This window comes from Sciurus vulgaris, assembly GCF_902686455.1.
Source record: "Sciurus vulgaris genome assembly, chromosome: 7".
NCBI lineage: Eukaryota > Metazoa > Chordata > Mammalia > Rodentia > Sciuridae > Sciurus > Sciurus vulgaris.
The window spans coordinates 6025431-6046587 of NC_136467.1; the positions used below are offsets into that span (position 1 = coordinate 6025431).

At 38.5% G+C, this 21157-nt stretch overlaps 2 protein-coding genes across 3 annotated transcripts in view; one reads left to right on the plus strand and one right to left on the minus strand.

Annotated features, from left to right (window-relative positions):
- The window catches only part of PACRG (parkin coregulated), a 491257-nt gene extending 479245 nt beyond the window's left edge, over positions 1 to 12012 (minus strand). Inside the window, exon 1 of the mRNA XM_079148635.1 lies at positions 11622 to 12012. Within this exon, the coding sequence (XP_079004761.1) occupies positions 11622 to 11777 (156 nt within the window). The 5' untranslated portion in view covers positions 11778 to 12012. The remainder of the gene's footprint in view (positions 1 to 11621) is intronic.
- A 162-nt stretch (positions 12013 to 12174) lies between these two features.
- PRKN (parkin RBR E3 ubiquitin protein ligase) overlaps positions 12175 to 21157 on the plus strand; it is a 1234090-nt gene continuing 1225107 nt past the window's right edge. For both annotated transcript variants that reach the window (XM_079148625.1, XM_079148626.1), the window contains exon 1: positions 12175 to 12328. In XM_079148625.1, coding sequence (XP_079004751.1) covers positions 12322 to 12328 — 7 coding nt within the window. In that variant the 5' untranslated portion in view covers positions 12175 to 12321. The remainder of the gene's footprint in view (positions 12329 to 21157) is intronic.

The window sequence follows — 21157 nt, forward strand, 5'->3', positions numbered from 1 at the left end:
CTAGCGAGAATGTGAGAAAAGAAAACCTGTGGTGGGAATGTAAATTGGTACAGCCTTTGTGGAAAGCAACAGTATGTAGGCTGCTCAAAAATTAAAAATAGAACTACCATATGACCCAGCAATCTTACCACAGAGTATATTCAAATACTTATGTGGCGCAAAATGACATTTTGGTCAACAATGAACTATATATACGAAGGGGGTCCCATAAGATTACAATGGAGCTAAAAATTCCTGTCACCTAGTGACAACACAGGGCAATGCTTTACTTTCATGTTTGTGTGGTGCTGGTATAAACAAACATACTGCCTTGCCAGATGTATAAAGTAAAGCATATTCAATTATATACAATGCCTAGTGTTTGATAATGATAATAAATAATGATACTGGTTCATGTATTTACTGCACTATTAGAGTGTACTCCTACTTATTAAAACAAAAATTTTTAAAAGTTAATTGTAAAGCAGTATGCCACATTATGCTGCCAGCAGCCTCATACATTTCATGTTTACCATGTCTTGTGATTTAATGAAGAGGCCAGGTCTCATGATTAACCTAAACTATCTAATGCACACAATAATGAAATCACTCATGATGCATTTCCAGACTGCCTCTCAATTGTTAAGCAAAGCATGACTGTATATCCAAAGGAAATGAAATCAGTATGTGAGAGAGATCTTCATCCCTATTCACTGTAGCGTTAATCACAATAGCCACCATATGATATCAAACTAAGTGTCCACCAATGGATGAATGGACAATGAAAATATGGAATGTATGCACATGGAGCTTTACAAAAGGACAGAAGTCCTGTCATTTGTGACAATATGAAGAACCTGGAGGATATTATGCTAAGTGAAATAAGCCAGGCACAGAAAAGCAAACACCACATGATCTCACTTATGTGTGGAGTACAAAAACATCAAACTCTTAGAAGCAGAGAATAGAATGGTGGTTACCAGGGGTTGGAAGATGGGAGAACTGGAGTGATATTGGTCAAAGAATCCAAAATTTCTGTTAGAGAGGAGGAATAAGTTCTAGAGATCTACTGTATAACATTGTTACTATAGTTAAAACAATGTATTGTATTCTCAAAAATTGCTAAGAGAACAAATTTAAGTGTTCTTAATATAAGTATGTGAAAAAGTAAAAATATCAAAACTTAATAAATTATTTTTTTCCTGAATACAAATGTAGTATATATATTTAGTTGTCTTCCCAAAGGAAAGTTTTTGCTTTCTTTTAGTTTACAGAAACATTGCTCTGTTCCAGTTACCAAGAACTCTAGGAGAGAGGACCCTTCTCCAGTCCCTACCAAACATAGCAGTTCCTTCTCTCCACGTGACATGAACTGAATGTTTGTGATGCCCTAATCCCAAATATGATGCCATTTGGAGATAGGGCCTTTGGGTTGTAGTTAGGGTTAGACTAGGTCTTGGGGCTGGGACCCTCATGATGAGATTTTAGTTGATATTTAAGAAAAAGATGGTGGTGGTGGGGAAATTCCTCCATAAACACACAGGGAGGAAGTCCATGTGAGGGGACAGTGAGAAGTCTGAGAAGTCTGAGAAGTCTGGCTATCAGCGAGTCAGGAAGAGAGTCCTCACCAAGAACCAAAGTTCTGGCACCTTGATCTTGGATTTCAACCTCCTGAATTACAAGAAATAAATGTCTGTGTTCAAGAAACCCAGGCCACAGTATTTTGTTATACAGTCCAAGCAAGCTGCTGTGACACCACTTTGACAATGGTACCTGGTCTTGGTACCACGGTAGAAGGGGTTTGTGGGGGATTACTAGGAATGACTTTGCTCTCTGATCATTGAAAAAGACATTGATAATTGAGATTTGTTTTTCAAGCTAAATGTATCATAATTAGATCATATACAAGAACATAAAGATGATTTAACATTGGAATGTCATCTATTAATAATTACTATAGTAACAAATTGAAGAAGAAAAACCTTGTGATCATCTCAACAGATGCAGAAATGGTTTTTGATAAAATTCAATATAATTGCAATTTTAAAAAAAGCTTAGCATATTAAGAATAGAAAAGATTGCTGCTGTCCCCTAAATCATCCTATATGTTCAATAGGGTTCTAATCAAACCAAAAATTTTTTCATAAAATTTTACAGTCAATCCTAAAATCTCTATAGATGAAAAGAGTCCAAGAATGTCAAAGAAGATGTAAAGAAATTGGGAAAATTCATGCTACCAGACATCAAATGTGTAAAGTTATAATAATTACAACAGTGGCTCAGAGACAGTCAAATACACCAATGGGACAGAGATTCCCAGTTACTATCCACAAGTGGTAGTGGATAGGTGGCTCTCTATGCCTAAAAGATCTAATTGAAGTCATGCCTCCCATCTTAAAAATACACTGGCATTTGAATAATTATTATTGTATAATATGGACATTATAAGAATAAAGCATATAGATGAAAACTTAGAATATCAGGATAAAAGTGTTTCTGAAGCTAGCCAAAAAAGGGAAGAATATAATAAATAAAAATACCTAAAATTAAATAAAAAAATTCTGTGCATCAAAAAAGTGCAAAAAATAGATGAAGATGAGCCATAGACTGTGTGTAGACCATATCTAGAACATATCCATATCCACAGTATTTAAGTACACCTGTAAACCAATAAGGCAAGAACAGACAACCCAATGGAGAAACAACAGGCAAGGTTATGAACAGGTACATTTTAGAGGAAATGATTAAGAACATATGAAAAAAATCAACATACTAGTAATCAAGGAAATGCAAAATTGAAACAAGATACTATTTTAAACTCTTCAGGTTGGTCCAATTTTTAGTTTGATACCACCAAATTATGATTTGAGAAAAAGGATATAGGAAAGAAAGCATTCTCACTAGACTTTGGTAACAGTAATTCTTTGGAGAGAAATCCGACACATTCTATTAAAGTTGAAGCTATGCCTTATCATTCAGCAATTCCAAATCTGGCGAACTTTGGCCTACAAACACAGGGAACCACATACAAGGACGTTGTGATTCTGCAATGCAGAAATCCAACATTTCTCAGTAAGAGCATTAATGAACAAATTGATTTCCAAGGACAATGGAATAGGCTTTAGCAGGTAAACCATTTCCTACAAGTGATTCTGCTGTAATGAGATACCCTTTTCTGAAGAATGATCATTCTGCAAAATGGCTGATAGAAATCACAAAGTGTAAGAGGAAAATAATGAATCAAATAAAGTCAAGGAAGGAAGCCCTAAAAATCCATGCCCTTTTGTAACCAGAGCAATAATAATTCTAATAAAAATTAACAGTAACAGTTAAAACACTAAATTCCTCACCATTAGAAATGAAGTACTGGAGTGAATACAGTGATCTCCCTTTTGAAAAAGCGGTGGAAGGGGGCGCAGAGATGGGTCTTGCCTCACACTGGGGCTTGCAGGAACAAGTGCATGAGCAGAACCAGAGAGGAGAATCCACGGTAATGAGCCTTACACCGACTACTCTCTCTCACTTTGTGTTATGCTGCATCCTCCTGTGTTAACATAGTTTTCATTCAGCTGCTGTTACATTGTGACTCAAACTAATAACAAAATGGGGAAAAGCATATATGAACTTCCTTTTATACTGAAAACATTTCCCTCTTTATTAATACAATATGACCTAAGAGGCATACCATGCTCTGTAACCAGGTGACAAAGCAACCTGAAGAACAAATTCTAAATTTCAATCATCAATCAATCAATCAATCAATCAATCATAAGGATACAAATATATTCATTGTACACACTTGGGAATGACATACACAAAAATTAGCATCCTAGTTACCTCTGGGAATGGATAAATAGAGTAGGAATGAGGTGGCCTACTAAGGTCTCTATTTATTTATTCTTACTTAAAAATATATGATATTGTTACAAAAAGTAATCATTTATTAAATCTAGATAGTAAAAGTATGATTAGTTGTCATTTTCTACAATTGTACATTTACATTTTCAAAATGTGCATGTGATTAAAATAAAATACATGAGATTTGAAGGAAATATTTGATTAAAAAGAGGGTTAGTGAAGTGGCTAGATATAAAATAAATATAAAAACAATTGTTAGAAAAACATATATCTATAAACAGTGATAAACTAGATGACCACAAAACACTATTATAAGATGACTTGTTTTTGAAAGTGATTTATATGATCATTTTTATCTCAAAGAGAAGTTCAGCTTCACATACTACTAAAAGGTCAAATGCAAGATTAAACAGGTAAAAGTTAAAATTTAAAATGAGTACTTTTGGTATGAATTAACAAGAAGAATTACCTTCATCAGTTTCTTAAACATATTACCAAGTTATAGCAATTAAAATTGCATGACATTGGTTAAAAATTCCTCTCAAATGTTTGTGACCATTATGTAGAATTATGACACAAAAGGAATATACAAAATCTATGGAATATTGTGTAATAAATGTCTTTGGAACAATTAAAAGGCTAACTGAAAAATGATGTTTTGAGGTCTTCTCATCACACTATGTACCCAAATATTTTCAGTCTCTAATTAAATACTAATTAAATCAATTCCAGAGCAATTAGAAAATTAAATGGGAATCTTTCAGGATGGACCAGGACTCAGTGGTTTTTAAGCTCCCCAGTTGATTCCAATTTGTAACCTGAAAACCAGAACCTGAGATGTTCCAAACCCACTCCTAATATGTATCGAGAATGATTTCAGAGGTGCTAATATTCTAGCTCACACTGAGAAGGTTGGAAGGTGGGCAGCAGGCAGGGTCTAGGGCCTCAGGCCACCACAGGGAGGAGGACAGGCACACTGAAGCACTGCAGGTGGCAGTGCAAACCAATTTTTATTGGAGTCTGAAGATTCTCTGACCCAGTAATTGTACTTCAGAAGTTATAATTTCAAGGAAATACCTTAAAATGTAGAAAAATCTTTTCTATATCAAATATTCAATAGTATGCATAATAACAAAAAACTGAGAACAGCTTGCGTGAAAAACTAAGTAAATCATGGCATATTCAGAATAGAGTTTTAGGAAGTCTTTCAAATGCTGAGTTTGCAGTAACATGTAAAATACTAGCATTCATATAAATTATTATAATTATGCACAATGATGCAAACATATTCTTCATTAAGTAGTCAAATATACTTTACAAATATTCCACAAAATCACACAATTTACACAATGTTAGGCGTGTATATAATGAATAGAATTCACAGCATAATTATTTTTGAAAAAGAAAGCAGAAAACAAAGATTGAGAACCTAATGACTATGGAGCCTGAACTCTGTGACTTTGCCTTTTGCACACTCCCTAACTCCTCCTGTAGGTCCTCCTGATCTGTCACATTATCCAAACAAGATTTGCCCTCCAGGTGGCCTTCCTAGACCTGGACTCTTCCAGGCCACGCAGCTCTGTGCTCCCATAACATCGCACATTTCTTCTCTGCCTACTTACTTAAATGGCAGTCATCTTGCTCCTATTGTAAAATGACCTGAGAACCAGAGCTAAAAAATATACAATCTACACACTCCTGTAAGTTTTATGAATTCTATTTCCAGATTAAATTGGACCATGGAAAGCCCACATAGGTGAATTACATCAGTTTAATCTCATGCAAAATCCTATTTGCCAAGATACATTTTAATATCATGTACTTGGCCCCACTGAAATCTTTTATGGATGAAATTTGTAACTATATTTCTTGTAAGGAGTAAAATGCAGGTATGGTGTGTTACATGTATTAAAAATGCTACACGATCAATTTCTCTGAGAATTCAGAGTAGAAAAAGGTTCAATCCCCTAGAGGGATGGATAGACTTCTTCTTTTGTGATAATGAGAAGTGTATAATGTTCCCCTTTCAGCATCAGATGCCAAGAAGCTCAGAATTAAATTTGAACATCAATCGATAAATATGCTGACCCTTATGAATGGCATAATTGATTCTGTTCTTTGGCCCAGACTTTCTGCTTGAACTATATTTATTTAATTATTTCACTATTATTTGTTCTATTTTGTTTCTGATCATTCCAATTTATTTTCAATGTCTTGTGTCTTAATCTATATGTATTTCATTGTGAGTCAATTGAAATTGGTTGAGGAACATATTTGAAAGAAATTCACCAATACATTTGAGATAATAACTTTCCCCCCACAGAGTGTATACTTGAAAAAGAGAGGAGATGAAAGTCATCATGGGGAATGGAGACGCAACTCAGAGCAGGAAACCATACCTGCAATGAAGTATTTGCCAAAAGCTGCACAACATTCAGAATAGAATATGAAAAAGGACTAAGAACACATAAGTGAACCAAGCCAAGAGAAAAATGACCCAAAATCTTGAAAAGACACTTCACTAAAGAGCATATTCACAGGACCAGCAGACATAAATTTTTTTTACTTCATTAGTCTCAAGAAAAATCAATATTAAATCCACAAGGAGATAACATTATATACCCACCAGAATATTTAAATGCAAAATAAAGAAAATGCCAAGCAAGAGAGAGCAAGTAGCACTATCATGTAGAGTTGGCAAAAGGTTACATTTTAAAAAGTCGATGGGGGAAACAATTTTGCTATATGCACTAACATCCAACATCTGCAAGACGTAGGACCCAGCAATTCCATTTCCAGGTATGTATCCCCGGACGTTCATATAAATGCTCTCCAAAAACATGAAAGGGAATTTTCCTAGAAGCACTCTTTGTGATTGTTGTAAATTGAAAGTCACACAAATACGCACCAAGAAAGGAATGGATAAAGAAGTTGTGGTATGTTCACACATAAAAATATGCTTTCAGAATAAACATGAAGGATTTAGTTACAACTAGTTGCATAGTCATATGCAACTATGTGCATGAATTTCACAAACACAATTCTGATGACAGAAAACAGACATAAAAAAGTTACACACTTGATGATTCCACATGTGTAAGTAAAACACAGGCTGAGGTAAGGGTGGGGAGGAGGCAGGATGAGGTCAACTTGCGGGGAGGGGTCTGAGCAACAACTAGAAAGGGGGTAACTTGGTTTTGTGGAGTGGATGACACTTCTATGTGTGTGTGCTGGTGATACCAGAGTGTTTGGTTTAACATTCACACGTGATTCACTTAGGTTATGTGCCCTTTCCTCCATGCATAAAGTACATTAATTAGCATCTAAAAAAATTCTTCAGAGGACTGAGTTGAAAAAAATTCTAGAAATCTAGGCCCTTTCCTTGCTCTGCCATTTATCTGAGACTTACATGTTAAGTAGAGAAAGCAGTCTTCTGACTTTTCAAAGGATTGGTTGGAAAAGACAAATGGAGCAGAGGTGACTAGCCCTGGCCTATATTAAGGAATTGACATATAATACCAATTGATTATTAATATGGATAATTTAAAAACGACTGCTTAATTATAGAATACTCATATGTGTGTGCCAGGATTGCTTCCTGAGCTGGGGGTGCAGCAGAGAGCAAAGAGTAGAATTCCCAGTCTTCAAGAAGTCTATCTTCAGTGGAGGAAAACACAGGCTCAATTAAATGAACCTTACAGGGGAAACACAAGATTGAAGGAAAACGGGGTGCTGAGGGAGGGCCGCAGGGCTCTACCGGCGGCAGTGTTACAGGGAGCAGGCAGGGAAGTGCTCGCAGAGAAGTGCAGCTTGAAGAGAGGTCGGAAGCAGCAAGAGGTGGTGGTGTGTTCTTCAGGAAGAGGGAACTGGAAGGGCCAAGACTGAGAAAGTCTGGTACTAGGGCGTCAAGGAGCAACCAGGAAGCCACTGTTGATGGCACTGGGCAAGTGAGGGAGAAAGTTCTAATACACACGCCCGAGAACAGCAGAGGTAGCCAGACCACGTGGGCTTTACAGGAGTGTAAGAAATTTAGATTTTATTCTAAGAGAAATAAGTCAACTGAGGATTTTATAGATGAGGAATGTCATTATTTGGCTGAGTTTTAAAGGAAACTTCTGGTCTCCTAAATTGGTATCGGTGGTTAAAAAAAAATTCTAATTAGAGACAAACATCAATTATAGCAACAAGAAAGGGGGAGAGAATGAGATATGAAGAAAGAGTAGAATCGCTTTTCTTCATTCATCAGACATTCACTAAGTACACTGTTTGGTTCTGGTTAAAACTAAAAAATTAGTTAGATGTAGCTTTCTGTTCTCATGGGGAATTTACATGAGGGGATAAAACATGAGCAGAAATATTCAGTATACAAGATAGAAAACAGTAAATGAAAGTTCAAGTGAACTTCTGTCACCTTAACCTTGGGTTCACATCCTAACTTACTTTTTGATAAGGTGTATTAACACAGAAAGTATCTCCTTTGCTGAGATGAAGACAGTATAATATTGGGTTACTGGTTTCTGATCATGAGCTCTATCATATCCTAAAAAAGACCTTTAAGGGGAAAATGAATTATGAAATCTTTAAATTATGCATATCCTTTTACTCTTTATAGGTACACATTCTAACAATAGGAATTTGAATAGAATTCTCTGCAGGGATTTCATAATTATTTTTGTGTAGAATGCAATGAAAATTAATGGAAATAAAATAACTACAACTGTCATTGGGATTGATAAAACTTGCTACTTATAGTTATTATTATTTTGTAAATAATTTTGTGTTCTTATCCTCACCAACACCTATTGTTGCTTGTGTTCTTGATAATAGCCATTCTAATTGGAGTGAGATGAAATCTTAGGGTAGTTTTGATTTGCATTTCTTCGTGCAGTCACTCTGGAAAGCAGTATGGAGATTCCTCAGAAAACTTGGAATGGACCCGCCATTTGACCCAGCTATCCCACTCCTTGGTTTATACCCAAAGGACTTAAAATCAGCATACTACAGTGATGCAGCCACATGAATGTTTATAGCAGCTCAATTCACAATAGCAAGACTGTGGAACCAACCTAGATGCCCTTCAGTAGATGAATAGATAAAGAAATTGTGGTCTATATACACATGGAGTATTACTCAGTCACAAAGAAAAATAGAATTATGGCATTTGCAGGTAAGTGGATGGAGTTGGAGAATATCATGCTAAGTGAAATAAGTCAATCCCAAAATACTGAAGGTCAAATATTTTCTCTGTTAAGTGGCTGCTGATACATAATGTGGGGGATGGTAAGGGAAGAATGGAGGAACATTGGATTGTGTAGAGGGAAATGAGGGGATAGGAGGGAGGTAGAGGCAGGAAAGATGGTGGAATGAGACAAACATCATTGCCTATGTACATGTATGATTACACAAATGGTGTAACTCTACATCGTGTACAACCAGAGAAATAAAAAGTAGTACTCCATTGGTGTACAGTGAATCAAAATGCATTCTGCTGTCATGTATAACTAAATAGAACAACCAATAAAAAAAATTTGTGTTCTCATACTCAGATTATGACTGCTTAAATAAGGGTTTCTGCTTGCACAGCCCATCTGATCAAATTTGTTTATGATCAAGTTTGCATACTTATGTTACTGTAACACTCAAAGAAACATCTTGAGTCTGCATTTCCCTTGGGGTAGAGTCCTACATGTGTTGCATGAAAGTGCATTGAAATGGTGGCTTATCTAATCAATTAGAGGTTGACAGAGGGAACTGAAGGTGAGCCCTAATGCAGGAAAAATGGTTGTGGATGTTAGCTTTTGTAATATAGGGTTACAACTAAGAAAAACTGGAAATTGGCAAATAAATTCTGAATAAAAGTACACCTTCAGAAAGAAAGGGATACTTTTACTTTATAATGCTGAAAAGTTTACATTACTAAAAACAAAAATGATGAAATGTAAATATTGGGTGAGAAAAAGAAATTTCCTCTACCACCATGCAGTTATTTTTTATGAAAAGTATTGCTTTTCTTTTATCAAGGCCTTATTGTTGTTTTAGTAGGTTTACCTTAACGTACTAAGGACAGAGATTTGTTTTGCCCATCCCAAATGCCTAGAGCTATGGTGAGGAAGTAGTAGGTGCTACTTAGAGATAGAGACAGAGTTGTTGACTGAATGGACAAATGTCTGCTTCTTAGAATTCTAATTTCTGTTAAATGAAGTTAAAAGATGACATGCCATTTTGAGGATTCCAGTAGAAAAACAGGTATTTCCACTAAGAGATTTTCCTTTAAAATTTGAAAAGTTAAGGCATTTTACCTCAAATTAATTGTTTACTTAAAAGGCTATTTCATAATCTTTCTTTTTTTAGTCTCATAGGTATATGTATTATATTTGAAAACCCTGAAGTACCCGATTTTGCAAAACTATGACCTCAAGTATAAGGCCATGTTAAAGAACTGACATGAGATAAGAATGTAGAGCATAGGTTTAGGAAAAACAACGAAAAAAGACTTTTAAAATATATTTGTGATGTTAAAATACAACTGAAAAATCACCAAAATTGTAATCATAAGTATTGTGTGGAAGAAACATTGAGTGATTGATTTGAATACTTATGGTATTCTATAGGCTGACAACTGTCATCTTGACAATTAATTCAAATGAAAATCTATGAGAAAGGTAGGAATTTTTAGTCTATTTTCAAGTATTTTAACTACTGCATATCAACTGACACACATCCCCAAAATGAGAATACCATTTCATGTAGCAACTTTGTAATATGACCTAGAGATCGACAGGTAATCTGTTTCACTCATGAATTTTAAGGATGCAGTTTAGTAACGAAGTAATATTATGACTGCAACATATAAGTAAAACAAATAGTGTGAAACTGGAAAACAACACTACTCATTTAACATAATGAACTGCCATACAATAAGTCAGATCCTCCCAGGGTGTGAATTACACACGTCTGAAAGCTGCACTTATTATTTAATGTCTCATTCCCAGACAGGTGCTATTTCTAGAAAATCTGGTTTAGCATACCAAATTCAAAGCTATTAAACAAACAGGAAGGTTTAAAAAAATCATCATTCATGGTGTTAAACCATTTGTGTGCATTTTAAATATTTCCCCCTGATGGTATTGAGCATACTTTATTTTTATTGCCACAAATAATAGAAATAAAATATGAATTGTATTAAAAGGCAGAGATACTTGAACTAAAGCTTGAACTGTTTAAAATGCATTTAAAAGGCCTATCAGGATGTAGGTTTCATATTAAGTTGCCTTTCAGTACTGCAACTGGCTGATACGGTTTTGTAAGAATGTTGTTAGAATAAATTCTACTGCATTCTAAAATGTCCTAGGTTGAATAGATAAGTTTATTATTGTGGATTATTTAATTATGTAGATTATTATGGTTCCCAGCTGTGTAACAGCACATGTTAAATTTTGCAAGAGTTTATGATTTCTAAGAACTCGCCTTCTATCAGACCCTTTCCTGAGTAGGGCTAGTTGAGGCTTCATTAAGGCAAGGGGGGCTTTCTCCGTGTCATTTGGGGTGGTCTAGAAACCATGAGTTACCAGGACGGTGCTTGTACATGGGCGCGGTGCCTCACTGCTCAAGAGCCTTTCTAACGACCTAGCCTGCCCTCCATACACTGGTGGGCACCGAGGCATTGCCATTTTTGGCAGACTACCTAGGACATGGGCTGGGAATCCATGGGGGGGCCAGCCAGCCTCTACAAGTCGTGTCCCCTGCCAGGGAGCGAGTGTGTTCAATTGAGGAAGATCACTTACGACTGAGTTTTTCATCATGGCTTTGACTGTGAAGCCCTCAGAAACCAGGGAGTGAGGCTGGTGCACCGGGAGCGGCTGTTGTGCCAGCAGCTTGGTCCTCTTCGGCATCTTGTCTGGGCATTTGTTTAAGCTCAGGGTCTCTTTTTCTGCCACCATCTTCCTAGAAAATGTCTTGTTCTCATAAAAAGTGTAGTAAAAGAATCAGTGGGTTTTACGGATGTGAGCAGGAGGTCGGGAAAAAACGTAAAAAGGCGCGTTACTGGTAGAAATTCAACCCCTCGAGGTGCCCAGGTCGATCCAGGTGTTTGGCAGCACCTAGGTGAAGGGAGTTTAAGGGAGGGGAGGGGCAGGAAGAGGGCAGGTCCGTGGCTAGTGCTGCAACAAGCTTCCAAAGGTAAGCCTCCCGGTTGCTAAGCGACTCGTCAACACTGCGTGCCCGGAGCCGCCCCCCCGTGACGTACGTTTCCTGGGCCTGAAGCCGGAAAGGGCGGTGGCGTGAAGAGAAAGCATGCGACAAAACTACGACTCCCAGCAGGCCCCGGGCCGCGGGCCGCCCGCGCATGCGCATCTGGCGCCGGGCGCGGGGGCAGGGAGGCCTGCAGGACTTAAGCTGTAGGAGAACCGCTGGTGGGAGGCGCGGGCGGCGCCAGTGCGCGCGTGGGCCCCGGCCTGCCCCGCAGCCGCCACCTGCCCAGTGACCATGATAGGTACGTGGGTGCCTGCCAGGTACAGCCTCTGCGCCGCCCCGCGCCCAGCTGTGGCGCAACGCCGCGACCCGGCCGACCCGGAAACCTCGGGTGCCGGCCGGTGCCACCTGTCAGTGACAGGGCGCAAGTGTCGCGCCATCCTCCGCCCGCGCCGCCGGGCCCGCTCCTGGGCCCACCCGGGCCAGCCTCGCTGACCTGGTGGGATGTCCAGGAGCATAAGTGTGTGTGCAGTCCCCGTCCCGCACCGCCGTGGCTCGACAGGGTTCCCAGGAAGACTTGGCCAGGGAAGAGGTGCGCGCAGCCGCGCCCCCCCGGGCTCCCGCAGCCTGGTACCGAGGGCCGCCCCGGGTGGGCGGCTGAGGTCGGTTCCCACCCCAGCCTCCAGCCCTCACGTTCCTTAAGGCGGCTGCCTTTCACTTAGGACAGTTAGGGACCCACTGTCTGTAGGACTCTTTAAGGAAAAACTTAAGCATTAGACTAGCATGATTTTGGGGTCAAAGAAGTTCCTCCAGGTAGATTTAAATATTTTGTCCCGGGGATTCTTTCTTTTACATCTCTTCTTGAAGATTTAAAATGTAAGAATAATTGAGAGCAAAGATGACATCTTTTGCACCTAGGTGGATTTTTGAGTCCAACTTTGGAAGTAGCTATTAGAATTGTTATAAACACTGCAAAGTCTAAGGTCAGCACAGGTCTTCTCTTCCAGGGTTGTTAAGCCAAAAGTTACTTGAGGTGCTCTCCTCAAAAATCAGTGGAAATGGTGGTATGTGTAGAAAACATGGCTGTATGGGGGTTTCATTATTGCAGAGAATTGCTTCAGGTTATGTATTGAAGGATTGGGGATCTTGCTTGCACTTGGTTGCAACAAGCACGTTCGATATCAGATGTCTGTCCAGAAGAAAGACGAGAGTGAATTTTTATGCACAGAAAACACTTTTTATATCTGTTTTTATTTTTGAAACTAACGTTCAAATGTTAAATATTCTTCGCATTGTTGGGAGAATCATGCCAGTTAACTAATATGGTCATTGCGGTAATGGTAAAGTCTGAGGATGTTGTCCAGATTTTCTTACCTTTCTAGCATGGTACAACTTTTGGTGAATGACTTGAAATTGTTATCAAATTAAGGAAAAAATTAAATTTTTATGAGCCTTGTTGAGCCTTTTATATGAGACTCACTCATAAGCACAAATGAGAACTGAATCAGGGAGCCAAGTAGAGGAGCAAAATCCATGCTTGGCAGTATTTTACAGCAAAAGTGTAGTCTGTACCTTACTTTGAAGACAATTCCACACATTTTATTTTAATCCAACTGAATCTAGTGCATGCATAATATTGAGAAGCAAATTTATTGTAAAGCTATAAAAAGAGAGAAGTTAAGATATAAAAAGCATCAGTTAGTTATAAATTATTATCCAATAGATTATTTTATTAATAACTTTATTAGGCGGTTTTATTTAGTTTTATCCGAAATTATTCTTCCAAGAAGGAAGAAGTGTGATAGTTAGATTCGGTGAGTAGGCAAATTCATTACTGTTAAAAACTTGGAAAATTAAAGCGAGTTTTAAAAAAAGTATTTCTCTTACTTCAGCTATTGTTCTATGTATTGGTTATAAATGTGCATTACAACATAAATGGTTAAATCTTCACACACACACCCGCCCTGGCCAAGAATAGTACTTTCCATATAAAAACCACATGGATAATGTGCAGCAGATTATCTTATTCACCGAGTGGCATTGCCTCATTGTCTTGGTGGTCACATGTCAAAAATCTGAACTGCTGGTTTTGGACTTGGGTATGTTGTATAGTGCTCAAGATAAAAGTGAAAGCAAATGAAAGGAAGCCCTAGAGTGAGGCGTTTTATTTTGGTAACTAAGCTTTGGGGCCAGGAAAGAAAGGCATTCTGGTCTTTACCCAGTGATAGCCGAAGATCAAAATACACAGGAATATTTATCTAAGATTGGTTTTTCTGATAAGGGTAGGAGGACTACTCAGAGCAGGCCCCTTTCATGCCCTCCCTAAGTGCTACACCCTCCTTGATGCAAATTATACTCTGCATTTAAATCCTGCGTATTTTTTGAGGAAAACCATGAAGATTGGTTTCCTGGACAAGAAAAGAAGACTGTTACCTCACTACCAGTATAATTACCTCCCCTTTACCTTTACCTGAAATCCGAGGATTCCCTTCCCAGCATTGAGACTGTTTCAAAAGTACTTATATTCTCCACTCAGAATATGATTGATATGTTAAATGCCCTGGCCCAGATAGCTACAGAAACATAATTTAATTGACATCAATGAAAAATTGTGCCTTTGTGAGAGATGTGGAGGAGTTCAAGATAATATAAAGTGAAATAGAAAAGCTTAAGCAAATTCAATATAGAAAAATGTAACTTTGACTGCTCTATTAAAATTATATTTCCCCTTTTTAAAAATGAACAATTCTTTGTGTTTAAAATTGAATTTTAGTCGTGATATTTGTGAACTGTGTAATTTCCTATAGTTATAGGTATTTTGGTAGTCTCAGATATTAAAATGCATGAATATACATATGATAATGATGCCAGTATTAAAATTCAAATTCAATGTCTTTAAAAAGACTTTTGATTAAGAAAACCAAACAATAATTAGAAGATAGCTTCTTCTATACCTTGTTTAATTTAATATTTCTTAGAGAACTTACATGTCACATGTACAGAGCCACTTTACAGTAATTTCTGCCTTGTCTCGATCATGCAGTATTCCCCAATGACGAGTGCCCATTTCTCCTGCTATGCCACCAAGTATTTTTATTTTTGCCTTTTTGCTAGGTGAACAGAAGTGTATCTTAATATTAAAATAAGTTTATGAAGGAGGAAAAAGCCATTTGCTTCTCATTTTATAATGCTTTAGTTTCACAAAAGCAAAGTCAAGGATGGAGTACCTACTATGTGCTTTCAGTGCCAAAGACATAAGTGTGAACAGAGAAAGGTGCCTTGCTGTCAGGAATGTACAGTCTAATGCTACTCTTGGCCCCAGATCTACGTACTTTTAAAGTTTGTATGCAGTAAAATTTAAAGTCTTGGAATTTTAATTTCTGGTTGAACTTACTGTGTATTGCTACTTGCCCTGCCATTTGAATAACTTTAGATGAAAGCAACTCCACATATAAGTACCCAAAGCTCCTATTTATGATAAGGTACATCTGTGTCACAAAATAGATAAATAGGTTCTGTTAAACTTTTGCATAGAGGATTTCATGTAATTATACAAAGTTCTCTTTTGGGTCTAAAGGCTCTGAAAGGACCTTATGCCCTTTACAGTTTTGGCCCTATTTCAGGGATTTTTTTGAAGTCTGCATTTTTTTGAAACCTCATAGCTTCATTCCTCAAAAATGATACAATGAAAGTACTTTGTATTAAGATATGCAAATCCATTCCTACCTCCAAAGCCTCTTTGAAAAATGGGAAAAGAAAAAAAAAAAAAGAAAAGAAAAAGAAAGGAAGAGAAAGTTCTCCTTCAAATGTTTCATATTCATGAAAGCAGTTTTAATGCAAAATACTTTATTCTGTTAGCTTTCAGTTCTTTGATCAATGAAAATTGTTTCTTACCTGCTGTTTCTTCAGCCTTTAATTATAGCCCAGTGCTTATTCAATGTTTCTGTTTTAATTTGCATTTAATGAGCTCATTTTAAATGTTTCTTTGTAGTAATCTGAATGGTTTTTCTCTTAAATTTTGTAATATTAAAGAAAGAGACTTAGCTGACAGTTGGTTGATTCCGGTTCCAGCTGCCCCCATAGCGTATTTACCTCATCCTCCAGGAGACAATCTGGGTTAAAAAGAATTGCAGTAATAGAACTATTTCCCCCAAGATTGTGTTTCTTAACTATTTAGGACTTGTACCAGATTCACTGAGGTATCTGTTTTTTTACTAAATAGAAGACTTTCTTCCTCAGAGTAGTAGGTATTTCAATTCATAATAATGATTTCAGTGTCAGTTCTTTATAATGTACTGTATTAAGTGGTTCTGGGCGGGGTGGGTCTAGGTGGGTAGAGTATGTGTACATATTGCCTGTAGGGAAGGAACACAAATATGACACCATATCTCTCATGAATTTGTAATGATAAGTGTATTTTTGGTGTGGATTCCATCTACTCCCCTCATATGAAGAGTGCAGTAATTTGGAAGGGGTGTGTACTATCAACACCCCCCATACACTCACACATGCTGCACACAACCTCGTATTTCATGTCTCTTCTCTTTTGCTCGTGTAATTCTCTCAGATTAAAATGCCCTTCTTGGTTGTACATTTGGAGAATACTGTTCATCCCTTCAAGATCCATTTCAAGTGTACCAACTTTGTATATAGTTTTTCTTAAGATTTCTACCTGTGTTTCACCTCTCACCTGTTTCTCAATCGAAGCAATAGGCTCCTCCTTTAGATTCAACCAAGATTTTAGCAACTCCTATTTGGCAGGTCCTTGCTCATAGCCCAGGGGACATGCAGAAAAAGGAAGACTTGCAAACCCAAGTGGTAGCGTTATGCTCCAGGTGTACATAAGCAGCACGGGGAGTGCAGCTAACAGAGCCTGCCAGATCCACCTGCTTCCCAGGGGAGCCACTCGAGTTGTCTTGAAGGACAGTGGGAATTAACTAGGTGAAGGTGTCCTAGAAGGAGGGAGGGACATCTGCAGAGGCGTGGGGGAGAGGGAATGGAGCGAAGGGTGAGGCTGGTGAGGACTGGAGGGACGCAGCATATACACCACGTCTAGGGGAGTGGGATCGAATGTTGTGGTAGGGAGGAGCCATTGAACTGTCGTACAGAGAGGAGGCTTCCAGATAGACAATGTTTTAGAAAAATGACTGGCAGTGGCGGAAAGATGTAGCCTGGTGCCACGAGGGCCAAGAAGTCCCATCAAGTGCCACAGCTTCTCCAGAACGATAGGGTGGTTGTGGGGTGAGGGATGGCTTCTATCAGGGAGAGGACATTGATTTGCTATATCATTAAGTCATCTCTGACCAAGGACCATATTTCTAAAAATGTTATTTTTAATAAAATGTATTAATCTTTCTCACAGGTATTTTTTATATTTTTAAAATTTTAGTGTATTTGTGTTCCAGAAATAATCTGCATGTCCCCTGATATGTGACACATGAGGCTTAGGGTTCTGTTTGTAGTTTCTTCTCTACATGGAGAGAACAGTGTTGAAATAGCTCGTGCTGCTGAGTCACCCAGAGCAGTGCAGGATGGAGTTCTTCCTCTAGGATACCTCATAACTTACATGGACAAGTGCTTGTGTTTGTATTAATACTGATGGGTTCTTGATTTTGCTAATGTACTGTTAGACTCAAGTGGAGCTCCCCATGAAAGTTCATGTTAGAGTCCTAATGTTAGAGAAGAAAATCTGTGTTCAACCTCCCCCATCCCGTGTGCCTCTCCTCTCATCAAATGAGGAATAAGAAGTTAGGGAACTAGTGTAGATGTTGCACTTGAGGAGTTTCATTGCTTGCTTATGTAATTGTTGAATGCATCAGTCATTTATATCAATAAGTGTTTTGAAAATCTTAGTACATAAGGCCACCTGGGATGAAACCCTTTGTCACTGCATAATGATTTTCATTTTCAAAGCTTTGTGAACTGGAGAGTGGAGTCATTGTTCAGATGGTAGAAAGGTAGGAACTCGACACCGGACACAGTATTCAGGGAGCAGTGGAACGGGAAGGGTGTGAGGCCAGCCTTTAGTTATGCCGTCCACCCATACTCCGTTTCTTCACCCCTCGTTCTTTTCTCCTGTCTGTGACCCTTGACTTTCTCAGAGGCTGGCCTTATAGCCTCGCCTCCTTCGGCTCACAGGGCAGCTGCTGAGTTCTAGGGGAGCTCTTTCCTTACTGTTGTGGGGCACAACTTAAAGACAGACTGGTCACCATTGAGAAGTCCAAGTTTGAGAGTCTTTACTAACCAGCTGGCTGACTGTCTCACACAATGCCCCAAAGATGGCTATTGAGAGGACAGCCCCAAGAGTAGGGTTGCTGGCGTTTTTATACCATAAGTAAATCATGTCAGTACATCAGTTATAAGTGTCTGTTGCTATGATTCAAAAATACAAACTAACATCATGAGATCTAAAATCATAAGCAGAAGGAAAAGTGGGTCAAAAGGACCTTAGTTGGGTACAAGTTAAAGAATGGTTAGTAACATCTAGACAGTCATTCTCTGACGGGGTACATTATCCAAGAAAAATAGTCACCAAAAAGAGAACAATTTTATATTATATGAGAATTGCCATTTTGTGTTGCCAAACATGCTACGCTAAGCAACTGTTGGTGGGTACAGAGGCGGGGTGTTCCCACAGGAGAAGTATTTCCCACATGACATGGAGTCTCAGTGTAAAATGGAGTCTGTTTGGTCATTGCCCAAATAGCCTGGCCCATAACATTCAGTTCACGCTGGAGTTGCCCAGGGTTTGATTGCTGCTGCTGATGTGTGTCTGGGTTGTGGCAGGAATGGCCAGGCTTCTCCTGGACCCAGAGCTGTCTGTGCAGAAAATATATGTAGCCCCAGGCTCTGCATTTTACTTCTAGGGGAATCCAGTCCTGAATGCACTTTTTATTTTTTTCTCCTTGAGCCATAGTTTGGGCAGTGATGCACTGTGGGTCACTAGAGGATAGGGCCACAGTTAGGTTTGTTACCTGAGAAGTAAAGGTTTGGAAATAGCATGTCATGCTCTGGGTCTAACCTCCTTTCTCCCTGGAACCACTTCTTGCTTGCTGGTGGGTCCCCAGGAATGAGAGGCACGGATTTAAGGAGAAGGGAGGCAGTATTGTATAAAGTGCTGCTCACCTGAGTTACTGACCACAAACAGATGGAGCTGAACAAGCCAGTTGGGATTCACCAAGTTTAGATAATTTGTGGAGCAATTTCTAAAAGTGCTTGTACATGGTGATCCCTGAATTCATAATATCAGATGGGAATTATATGTGTTTTCTTGTGTGTTCAATTTAGATATAATCTATATGCTACAGACAGAAAATGATACAGTATAGTGGAGGTCTGGTATTGGCTTCCTACTGTTCGTTGTTCATTCATGAATTGGTGAAATGCCAATCAGTGGTAGTTAAAGGAATTTCTTCCTTCATTGTAGTTTCTCTCTAGATTTTTTTTTTTCTTCCTTGGCTGTTTTTTTTTTTTTTTTTTTAATGTACATGGATGGCATCTGTCATTTTTCAGTGTAAACAGAGTTTCTGTCCTAAATACTGATTTTTTTCATCATCTCGATTTCAGAGACATCCCCAGGTGATCGTATTCCTGAGTGTCCTGCTGAAGTTTCACACTAGGTCTCTGTGCTTGATTTTATAGCTTAGCAATTTGGGGGTCTTGTGGCATGTTTTAGAGTTTTGTTTTGGTTGTGAGAGTCAGTTCTGGAATAAATTTTATTGGTGGGGGGAGTCTAACTTCCAGGGAACTTCCTTACTGGATTAATTCATGATTGTCACAATTATTTGTGTATAAATTTATGAAGACTGTCTTCCAGCTTCTCTAAAATCACAGCTTCATCATCTTGTGCCCACAGAATGCAAGTTGTACAACAAGGTCAGTCACAGAAGGGTGCTGATGCCTTCTGAGGTCAGGTTTCTAGAGATGGTGGGCTTTTTTTTTCTCAAGAAATAATAGCAGTGATAAACATTTATGATCAAAGATGGATCAGTATGTGCGAATTCTTAATAATTGAGAATGACACTTTTAAAAAGTTTTACCATAACTGAAAGCTGGATGCCATTAGGTGCCATTTATATACATAAAAATATCAGGAATTATACTCCCAAATTATTTTGTTTGATTTGTGGGACTTTTTTCTTTGTGATATCTGTGTTTTTCAGATATACATCTTTAAGTGTAGAGTATTTTAGAAATAACAAAAACAACATGGTAGAAACAGAGTCTTAAGAACAGGACAAATGCATCATTATTATAACATGTACCAAACTGATGATATTTTGTGATGAACTGTATCAGATGAATTTTTAGTGGTAGCATACTGCAGGTGATTTCATGATCTGGTCTTAAAGACAGCACTTTCAGGAAAATAAACCTTATAATCAGAACTTTTCTTTCTTCAATATCTAACTTTGTTCAATAATCTTACATTCTGTAGAGCCAGGACTCTATTGCTGCATTAGTTTCTTGCTGCTGCTCTCACGAGTCACCAAAAATCTAGTGGCTTAAAGCAACACACATCATTCTGCTGTAGTTTTGAAGGCTAGAAGTCCACAATGAGTATTAAGAGGTAGAAACCAAGATGTTAGCAGGGCTAGTTCCTTCTGGAAGCCACGGTGGGGTCCTCCCCGGAGAGGCTGCTGGCATTCTCTGGCTCCTGACAGCATCACTGCTTCTGTGGTCTCATCTCCTTCCCCTTTACCACAGTCAGCTCTTCTGTCCGCCTTCCTCGTCTAAGAACCTGTGTGGTTATGTTTAGGAAGTACCAGGACAGTCTCCAACTGTTCAGATCCACAACTTGATCCCATCTGCAAAGCCCCTGTGTCATATCACTTGACAATTATTTAACCCACTGGTTATGAGTAATGCTTTGCCATTCGAAAGCATGGTTGTTAAGTGTCTTATGAAGGAAGGATGACAGATGGAACCCACTGACTTGATGGTGAGACTGCTCGATTTCACCCTTTCTGAGGTCATTTAAATGTAACACAGTTATGTTGCCTGTGAGGAATATAGTTGGTTATTCTCCCTCCCCCTCTCTCTCTCTGTCTCTCTCTCTCTCTCTTCCTCCTCCTCCTCCTCCTCCCCCCCCCCTCTCCCCCTACCTCCCTCTCTCCCTTCTCATGGACTA